This window comes from Phoenix dactylifera, unplaced genomic scaffold (assembly GCF_009389715.1).
Source record: "Phoenix dactylifera cultivar Barhee BC4 unplaced genomic scaffold, palm_55x_up_171113_PBpolish2nd_filt_p 000214F, whole genome shotgun sequence".
NCBI lineage: Eukaryota > Viridiplantae > Streptophyta > Magnoliopsida > Arecales > Arecaceae > Phoenix > Phoenix dactylifera.
This window is the reverse complement of record NW_024067725.1, coordinates 398,510-409,793: the sequence shown is the minus strand read 5'-3', so window position 1 is coordinate 409,793 and position 11,284 is coordinate 398,510. Positions and strand designations below refer to the sequence as shown.

The 11,284-nt window shown below is 42.7% G+C and overlaps 1 protein-coding gene across 1 annotated transcript; it reads left to right on the top strand.

Moving 5' to 3' along the window:
* The first annotated feature begins 252 nt into the window (after positions 1-252).
* Positions 253-1,378, top strand: LOC103721495. The gene is made up of 3 exons (XM_008811736.3): positions 253-276; positions 390-465; positions 563-1,378. The coding sequence occupies exons 1-3, from the start codon at positions 253-255 to the stop codon at positions 1,207-1,209; spliced, it is 747 nt and encodes a 248-aa protein (XP_008809958.2). The 3' UTR covers positions 1,210-1,378.
* The last annotated feature ends 9,906 nt before the right edge of the window (positions 1,379-11,284 follow it).

Sequence of the window (11,284 nt, the reverse complement as noted above, 5' to 3'; positions counted from 1 at the left end):
TTACGTACATTTCATGAGTTGTTCCAATATGTATAAAAAAAATAAACAAGCCAAATAAGTTTAAAAACTCTGGAATTCCCTCAATGGCCCTACAAAGATTTGCCTATAAATAAGCCATAACAAACCTCACGTACATCACCTCAAACATCTCTCCTACTTTTTTATTCTGTTCCCAAAGCTCTGCTTCCCCTGCTCTCCTCAGAGCATATTAAGCTGCCCCAAGATCTCCTTTCATTAGCAAACCAAAAAAGCATGGCCAAGGAGGAGGACGTAAAGGTGACGCATGACGAAAATCTCTCTCTCTCTCTCTCTCTCTCTCTCTCTCTCTCTCTCTCTCTCTCTCTCTCTTTCTATCCTTTCTCTCTCTAAAATCGCCGGCTTTTGTCCAGAGAGTTGATTTAAAGGTTTCCGTCAATTGCTGCGAGGGCTGCAGGAGAAAGGTGATGAAGGCGCTAAGCGTTAAAGGTATGGACCTCCAAACCATTTATTGGCTTCTCTTTCTTTCTTCTGTTGATCCTTGCTCTGTTAAAGCTTCTAACTTCAATTGTTCATATCTAAATAGGCGTTCTAAAAACAGAGATCCATTCCACACTTCCCAGAGTAACTGTCACCGGCAACATCGATGCCCCAGTCCTTGTTAAGAAGTTGGCGAAGATTGGCAAGACAGCAGAGATATTGACCGAGGAGACCCAGATGCCACAAAAAGAAGAGAATAACTCTGACACAAGCGACAAGAAAGCAGAGAAGGCTAGTGGGAAAGAAAAAGCCACTGATACAGAGAAATCCAATTCTGCAGCTGAGAAGACCTCAAAAACTGGCGATGCCGACAAGAGAAACGACAGCAACAAGAAAGATGAGAAGGGAAAGATGAAGATTAATGATAGTAATGACCTCTTCGTTCCTCCTGAGGTGGCAAAGAGCTTGTATCCTGCTATTCCTCAGGTGAATTGTGCGGTGGCGCCGACAATGGCCCAAAATAGTGCTAACCTAATGGCATCTCATGCTGGGGTTTACTATCCAGTGGAGCCTGTTGCAGTTCTGATGCCGTATTATACAATGAATGCCTACTCCGGCCCCCAGCCTTATTGCATTCGGGGTCATTACTACTATGAACCACCAGTGCATCACGCTCCACCAGTGCAGTCGCAAGCTATGGGCTTCGCCGACTACTTCAATGAGGACAACACTGCGGGGTGTCATATCATGTGAAGATTTCTGCTTGCTCCAGTTCGGCAGCAGTTCAAATTTTCCCTGTTGTAAGCTTAGATCAGATGAGGATATGAGGTGACATTGGATTTCAGCGGTAAAATTTAGTGGGAAAAAGGAAAGGAGCGCATGCCTCCCTTTTGAATCTGTCTATTATGACCTTGAAGGGTTAACTCCTTTAGTATCATTCTTATTTTGCGGCTCACTTCATTTCCTTGTCGGTAGAAGCTTCAAGTGGCGATGTTATAGAATACTTTACCACAAACTTTTAGGAGATCTAGCGTGAAGAAGAGGGAGGAAAAGGTTGGTTTTAGTTAAACCTCCAAGTCCGTATACAACTTTTGGGATTCTTTTGACTTTTTAAACCTCATCGCCACCAGAAAGAATGGATGTTTACTTAGCGTTTGGTAGCTAACCACTGGAATAAAGCTAGAAAGCCATTAGCCATCAAATTTTGATATTCTATGGAGCTCTTAGAATCTATTACCGCATAGTTTCGTCCTAGAAAGAGACATGTTATTCCTTCATTTGCAGTCAATGGTCTAAGCACGTTGAGAACCTTAAGGTCTTCATGGAAAATAAATCCATCAGCTTTCTCAGGGGCTGCACCCCCATCATCTTTTCGTTAGTTAATTCACTGAGTTAATCCACTAAGGGTTTTATGATTTTTCAGCAGCATAACAAGCCGTGTGGCCTTTTTTTTTTTTTTTTTTCGATACATCGGCGACTCACACACATCAAGTGTGGGGTTGTCCAAATAGCCAGAAAGTAAAAGAGACTGCAGAGAAGACAGGACAGAAGCTTGGTCCACTCAGATAAACTCGCCTGAATGATAAGCCGCATAGGAGGCCACCCAATCTGCTACACTGTTGGTCTATAGAAGGCGCATTTACTTAAAAGCTATGTGGGCTTTTAGCATGGTTTCAACGACCGTAATAGGTCATGATCTCTAGACCTGGGATCTCGTCCAACATTTGTACCCATGCCGGAACAAATTATAAGCAAAACTATAGAACCACTATCCTCATGGCCACAGTGAGTTATATATAATTACCACACATATATATAGTAGCATGGGTACATACATACATGCATACCTATGTATGTACATGTACCCATGACACTTACATACATGCGTACCTATATGTACATGTACCCATGACACTATATAACAGGAACTCTTAGGGTGTGTCTTCCCCTGCAAGATGGAATAGAGAGTGATGGTCCAGAGGTCTAGGAATACTAATTGGAGAAATAAGGGCCAATAAGGCTAACAGAATTGACCAGAGTTTGGGTAAGGCTACAGTTCTTCCCAGGGAATAAGGATCTCTAGGCCCATATTAACCACGGTGCACTCGGATCGGACCCTTATAGTGGCAATATGGACTCGAGCCCATATTAAAAAGGGAGTATGTCTTGGATGGTTGGTATGTCGGTTTGATGTGGATAAGGTTGTGGGTTCGACTCTTTATTCCCTCCTTTTTATATTCTCATATGGAGGATTTATTTACGTCCGATCCGAGATTCTTTGCACCTGTGGTCCGAGTGCCCTGGGATCCTTGTTACGATTCTTTGGTCACTTTTCTTGAAGTAGATTTCGGTCACTTTCCTTAAAGTAGATTTCGCCGCCTTACAGGGCACTCGGATGGGACGAGCACAGAACCGAGCTGCCTCCAATGAGATCCTTTACGTAAATAAATCCTCCATATGAGAATATAAAAAAGAGCGAATAGAGAGTCGAACCGACAACCTCATCCACATCAAACCAACACACCAACCATCCAAACCATACTCCCTTCTTAACCTATATATATAATATATATATTTTAAGTATGAAAACTTTTAATTATTATTTAACCAAAATTTCTTACCAATTTTGACCGTTGGATTGGTTTTTGGTCGCATCTGTCCCGAAGAAGTCTATAAATAGGCCTCTTCGGATTAGACAGAGGTAATAATAAAAAAGCAGAGAACTTTTATTCTCCCTTTCTGCTATTTTTCTTTCAATCAACGGGCTTGCTGCATACTGATTCTGGGTTCGAAGGCTTCTTTGATCCGTGCAAATCATTGAGTGTCACGACCCCCGCCCCATTCCGGCGGGCCGCCGCGACGGTCCTAGGGTGCGGGTAGGCATAAGGCCACCAGCAACCGCGTAGAACCCTACTACCTATCAATCATCAATAAATCTTGAAAAAATTGGCATGATACATGCACAAAATGATCACTTTTTCTATAGTGACCTGTCAGGATTATCTCAATACATACAACAACGCTACCTGTCAGAGCAGCAATCACATAATCTGTCACATAATGAACCTGGACAATATATATCAATACATCATCTCAGACATATAACTCATCTGTATAAAAATCTGGTTCTCATTCCATCCATGGTCAAACCCATATCCACAACAGGATCTATGACTGTAACTATACACTATATACAATAGAAGGTTTATAATACACCAAAATGTATAAACCTTTATCTATATTATACTATACTATGGAGCGGCACAGCTAGCAGGCAATCTCTAACCCTGCTCCTCTCTATACAATACCTGCCCTGCAATCAAAAATATCAAACTGGGGAGTGAGTGTATGAATACTCAGTGAGTGGAGTAGAGAGTACTATGCACATGAGACAAGATATAATCATGGCTCGAGGTGAAATCTTAAGATCAATAACAAGATGAACATGATCTCAACATAGAGAATATGGAGTAAATCATCAATATCACCACAATCAATATCAACTCATCTGAAGCATATATGGAATAATCAAGTAAACATATATGCTACTCATGAATATGCTCAACAGATCATAATGCTGGAACATACAAATCAGGTGTCAATATGCTGAATCATCGATAAATAGCTATCGGGAGGTGGGTCTTATGCCCCAGGCGAACCACAACAACTCCCTACTGCCATATGCATACATAGAATATGACACCATACTAATATGTAAATCAGGGTGTCAATATGCGAAATCATCACTAGACAGCTGACGGAAGGTGGGTTTTACGCCCCAGGCGAACCAGCAACAACTCCCTACTGTCACATGCAAATGCAGGATAAGATACCATATCGATAATGTAAATGCTAGACAGCTGTCGGAAGGTGGGTTTTACGCCCCAGGCGAACCAGCAACAACTCCCTACTGTCACATGCATATGCAGGATAGGACACCATACCGATAATGTAAATGCTAGACAGCTATCGGAAGGTGGATTTTACGCCCCAGGCGAACCAGCAACAACTCCCCACTATCACATGCATATGCAGGATAAGACACCACACTGATCATGTAAATGCTGGCCAGTATCCAGAACAGAAATCCATCTCACATCTACATACTAAACGGCACCTCGTGGAAATTCTACATCCGCGGAAAGCCATACTGCACCTCGCGGGGTCTTACTATGCCCGACGGCAAGCAGAATATAAGTCGTAGGACCGGCCGATCCTACGCCTAGGGCCGTGTCCCCCCTAGGAAGGGACTGGTCTCCGCCCACCCAGAAGGCTACTATGTGCACAAAGGCCGATGTTCAACCCCATCGACTATAGGTGTCCTGCAGATACTGCCAAGCCGTGCATAAATGCCATAATGCACCCTCCCAATACTCTACTAAAAAGGAGCATAATCAAGACTACCACTCACTCGGCCACGACCCAATTATAACTAACATCAGGGTTGGGAGTGAGGAATCACGGGAGTACAATGCAACTCAATATACCATGAGAAGGGCTCTACAAGTCTGTGAGATAGAAAAAATGAAATCAATTTACAAAAGAAATCATTTCACAATTCAGATCCAATTTAATTACTCATAAAGGAGTATAATCAAAGCTACCACTCACAAGTCTTTGAAATAGAGGAAATGAAATCAATTTACAAAAGAAATCATTTCACAATTCGGAATCAATTTGATTACTCATCAACCCCTCGTAATTTCTCTCAATGTTCCCTCAAATGCATGTACAGAATAATCAAGCATAGAGAATCAAGATTATAGAGGAATCTACTACAACAATTAATCAATAAGCTCAGGTGGAATCAAGTCACACTTGGCAACATTCATGAAAATGAATAAGGAATGTGCTCATGGTGCAAAGTACAAACTCCCACTCACCTGTCAATCTGGCACAGCCCTGATACGCCTCCAAAAATCTACAGTAGGCAGTGGAAAACTTCTTCTTCTTGTTCCCTAGCTTCTTGCCCAATTGTGACATGCATTTACAATACATTTAGTCTTGTATCAAGGGTCATAATCTACGTGCCAATTATAACATAGGAAAATTTAATTGATTCAACTTTTCCGTTCCCTAAATCTTTTCTTTTCTTTCTTCTTTTTCTTTTTAATTAATTAACTCACCATTTATGTGTATTAGGAACTCCCTTGCATGAGTACAAGGTCCCTTTTAGCTTGATCTAGGCTTAATACCCTATTATAGCATAAAATCCCCTATTTTCCACCCGGATGAACAGTAACCCGGACCGACAGCCGGTTACTTCATTCCGGGTTTGATCCACTTTCCAGACTCCAGATTTGATGAAATTTTTACCTAACATTCTACACTCATAGGGAATTCCAAAGAGATAACATGCATTGCTATCGGAGGTCGTTTGACCCCCTAAATAATTCGCCGAAATTGGAACTTCGACATAATTTTTCCGTAGTACCAGAAAAATTTGTCAAAATCCGATTCTTCCTCTTTTAACCGCCTCTACAACCCTTATCCGACCCCTCTAGACTATATCCACCCTTTGTATAGCCTAATGTTATCAAAAGACTAGATAGGGACGGATATTTACCTTTTTCTTTTTGGAAATCGAGGTCCTTGCGTAGAGGAGAAGGAGACCTACGTTTTTTCCTTCAGCTGGAAGTGCAACCGGGATCCCTTTCCTCCTCGAATCCCCTTCCTCTTCTTCTTTCTTCTTCTTCTTCTTCTCTTTTTCTTTCTTTCTTTCCTCTGTTTCACGCCTGAGACTCCCTTCCTCTCTCTCTGTTTCATTCCGTCTGAGACCAACTCAAACCCTCCAATTAAGTCACATCAAGCACTATTCACCCTTTGTTTAATATTATTAAATTCCCATTTTGCCCCTAACACTTCAACATATCTACAACTATGCCATTATCTTTTGATTCCTTTCAATTTTACCCCTTATATCAATTTTAAAGGACTATTCTATCCTTTTTTATATAAATTTTTTTTTTGGGTTATTACATCCTCCCCCCTTATATAAAATTCGTCCTCGAATTTAAAAGAGTAAATTACCTAATTACTCAAAGAGGTGAGGGTATTTGCTCTTCATACTTTGCTCCGACTCCCAAGTGCATTCTTCAACATTGTGCCAGTGCCATTGGACCTTTACCATACATATTTCCTTATTTCTTAGCTTCCTGATCTAAGTATCAAGGATAGCTACAGGAAGCTCTTCATAAGAAAGGTCTTCCTCTACTATAACTTCCTACACTGACAGCACATGGGATGGATCTGGCACATACTTTCGGAGCATAGATATATGGAACACTGGATGCACATGGCTGAGGTTTGGAGGTAGTGCTAGTCTGTAAGATACAGTGCCAACCTTGTCTAATATCTCAAAGGGGCCAATGTATCTGGGACTAAGCTTGCCTCTCTTTCCAAACCTCATTACCCCTTTCATAGGAGAGATCTTTAGGAACACATGATCCCCCGTGCCAAACTGCACATCTCTCCTTCTGAGATCTGCGTAGCTCTTCTGCCTACTAAACACTGTCCTCAACCTCTGTTGTATCACTGCCACCTTTTCTGAAGTCTCTCTGATCAAATCTGGTCCTTCTAGGTGCTTCTCTTCAATCTCAGACCAGCATAAGAGAGATCTACATTTCCTCCCATAAAGCGCCTCATAAGGTGCCATACCAATAGTGGAGTGATAGCTATTATTATATGCAAACTCCACTAAAGGTAAGTACTTGTCCCAGCTACCTCTGAAATCCAGTACACACATTCTGAGCATATCCTCGAGGGTTTGAATGGTCCTCTCTGATTGCCCATCTGTCTGAGGGTGAAATGCTGTACTGAAATTAAACTGAGTTCCTAATGCTTCATGGAGCTTCTGCCAAAATCTAGAGGTAAACTGTGAACCTCTATCTGATATAATAGAAACTGGCACTCCATGCAGAGACACTATTTTATCCACATATATTTCGGCATACTGAGCTACTGAATATGTGATTTTCACCGGTAGAAAATGGGCTGATTTTGTCAATCTATCCACAATCACCCAGATGGAATCATATCCTTAGCTAACTTTTTAGCAAAATAAGGGAACACAAATGAATGGGTAGCTCCAGAATCAAATAACACTCTAGCTTTAATCTTATCAATGAGGAGCATACCTGTCACAGCTGCATTCGATGCCTGTGCCTCCTGTGGATTTACCGTGAACACCCTTCCTTGCCCTCTGCCTACTGGAGCTGATGGCTGAGATGGTCCAGCACTCTGCTGTGACGCTGGTGTCTGACCTCTATCTCTGCCTACAGGCCCCCTACTACTAGGCCTGTCCATCTGCACAGAAGGGTAGGATGCCAAGGGCACAAACTGCTGGGTGGCACCCTGCGGGCATTCTCTGGCAAAATGACCCGGCTGTCCACATCTGTAGCACACTCCCTGGCCCATTCTGCATCTGCCAGGGTGCTGCTTCCTACATATGTCACACACTGGCCATGATTGGAACCCGGATTCAGTTCTGGCCATAGTGACTGGAGGACGAGGTACTGATGGTAGAAAAATATCTTGTGATTGACCTCTTTCCCTCCATTTCCTCTTACGTGGGGCAGGTGGAGCTGAGCGTACAGACTGCTTCGTCGGGCCCTCCGAGAGATCTACTCCCTCAGATCTATCTTTACTGCTTTGCTCCTTCCCCACACTCATTTTTCTCTGTTCTCTTTCAGCTCTTTCTTCTTTGTTTCTGATCTCCCACTGTTTTGCTTTATCAATCAGCCTAGACAAGGTGGGGACATCTACTGCCAGTACTGCATTATAAAGCGGGGAAATCAGACCCTGCCTGAATCTTTCTATCCTGGCAGCTTCAGTGGGGATGATGTAAGGAGCATACTTCTCCAATCTAGTGAACTCACGAGCGTACTCAGATACGCTAATTCCGGGCATCTGCTTCAGCCTCTCAAACTAAAGAGCCCAATTTTGCCTCTCAGCCGGAGAGAAAAACTCATATATCACTGCTTGCCTGAACTCTTCCCAGGTTGGAGGATTCCTACTATACAATCTGTCCTCCACTTGTCTCTGGTACCAGTCCCAGGCATCTTCCTTCATTGTAAGCCCTACAAGTTCTATAGCTCTTGCATCAGAGCAGGGCAGTCTCCGTATCATCTTTTCAGTCTCCTCCAGGAATCTCTGAGGATCTTCACCTTCTTTCCCCTTAAACTCTGGGGTTCTGAGCCTCAGAAATTCCTGTACAGTAATCCCTCATCATCTAGAGCCCGCCTGGCCAAACTTCTTGGCACAGGTACAGGAGGTGGGATAGATATTACTAACGGGGCAGGAGGTTTCCCCCGAGCAATCTGCTCCCTCGGAGCCTGATTTTCCGCCAGTGACCGTTCCATCAATGCATCTCTACTTCCTACCTCTTCTTGATCATCAACCCTCCGTCTATCAGCAAGAGGAGATTTTTCTCTTTGGGGCTCGACATGTGCGGAACCCGCATCCAATGCTATATCTGGCTCCATCCTCTTTCCAGGATGAGCAGGTCCTCTCCTTGGAGGTATTCTTTATATGTCTCTAAAAGAGTTAAAAAGAGAGGACGGTCGTTACACACTGAGTCATGATATATTTTACTGAGTTGTAAATGACTCATAAAATAACATACAGAAAAATCCTATGCTCCATAGTATAATCCTATACTTAATCCTGACTCACCCTATTGCTCTCACAAGACTCTTCGTAACCTTTGCTCTGATACCAAGCTCTGTCACGACCCCCGCCCCGTTCCAGCGGGCCGCCGCGACGGTCCTAGGGTGCGGGTAGGCATAAGGCCACCAGCCACCGCGTAGAACCCTACTACCTATCAATCATCAATAAATCTTGAAAAAATTGGCATGATACATGCACAAAATGATCACTTTTCCTATAGTGACCTGTCAGGATTATCTCAATACATACAACAATGCTACCTGTCAGAGCAGCAATCACATAATCTGTCACATAATGAACCTGGACAATATATATCAATACATCATCTCAGGCATATGACTCATCTGTATAAAAATCTGGTTCTCATTCCATCCATGGTCAAACCCATATCCACAATAGGATCTATGACTGTAACTATACACTATATACAATAGAAAGTTTATAATACACCAAAATGTATAAACCTTTATCTATATTATACTATACTATGGAGCGGCACAGCTAGCAGACAATCTCTAACCCTGCTCCTCTCTATACAATACCTGCCCTGCAATCAAAAATATCAAACTGGGGAGTGAGTATATGAATACTCAGTGAGTGGAGTAGAGAGTACTATGCACATGAGACAAGATATAATCATGGCTCGAGGTGAAATCTTAAGATCAATAACAAGATGAACATGATCTCAACATAGAGAATATGGAGTAAATCATCAATATCACCACAATCAATATTAACTCATCTGAAGCATATATGGAATAATCAAGTAAACATATATGCTACTCATGAATATGCTCAACAGATCATAATGCTGGAACATACAAATCAGGTGTCAATATGCTGAATCATCGATAAATAGCTATCGGGAGGTGGGTCTTACGCCCCAGGCGAACCACAACAACTCCCTACTGCCATATGCATACATAGAATATGACACCATACCAATATGTAAATCAGGGTGTCAATATGCGAAATCATCACTAGACAGCTGACGGAAGGTGGGTTTTACGCCCCAGGCGAACCAGCAACAACTTCCTACTGTCACATGCATATGCAGGATAAGATACCATATCGATAATGTAAATGCTAGACAGCTGTCGGAAGGTGGGTTTTACGCCCCAGGCGAACCAGCAACAACTCCCTACTGTCACATGCATATGCAGGATAGGACACCATACCGATAATGTAAATGCTAGACAGCTATCGGAAGGTGGGTTTTACGCCCCAGGCGAACCAGCAACAACTCCCCACTATCACATGAATATGTAGGATAAGACACCACACTGATCATGTAAATGCTGGCCAGTATCCAGAACAGAAATCCATCTCACATCTACATACTAAACGGCACCTCGCGGGAATTCTACATCCGCGGAAAGTCATACTGCACCTCGCGGGGTCTTACTATGCCCGGCAGCAAGCAGAATATAAGTCGTAGGACCGGCCGATCCTACGCCTAGGGCCGTGTCCCCCCTAGGAAGGGACTGGGCTCCGCCCACCCAGAAGGCTACTATGTGCACAAAGGCCGATGTTCAACCCCATCGACTATAGGTGTCCTGCAGATACTGCCAAGCCGTGCATAAATGCCATAATGCACCCTCCCAATACTCTACTAAAAAGGAGCATAATCAAGACTACCACTCACTCGGCCACGACCCAATTATAACTAACATCAGGGTTGGGAGTGAGGAATCACGGGGGTACAATGCAACTCAATATACCATGAGAAGGGCTCTACAAGTCTGTGAAATAGAGGAAATGAAATCAATTTACAAAAGAAGTCATTTCACAATTCAGATCCAATTTAATTACTCATAAAGGAGTATAATCAAAGCTACCACTCACAAGTCTTTGAAATAGAGGAAATGAAATCAATTTACAAAAGAAATCATTTCACAATTCGGAATCAATTTGATTACTCATCAACCCCTCGTAATTTCTCTCAATGTTCCCTCAAATGCATGTACAGAATAATCAAGCATAGAGAATCAAGATTATAGAGGAATCTACTACAACAATTAATCAATAAGCTCAGGTGGAATCAAGTCACACTTGGCAATATTCATGAAAATGAATAAGGAATGTGCTCATGGTGCAAAGTACAAACTCCCACTCACCTGTCAATCTGGCACAGCCTTGATACGCCTCCAAAAATCTACAG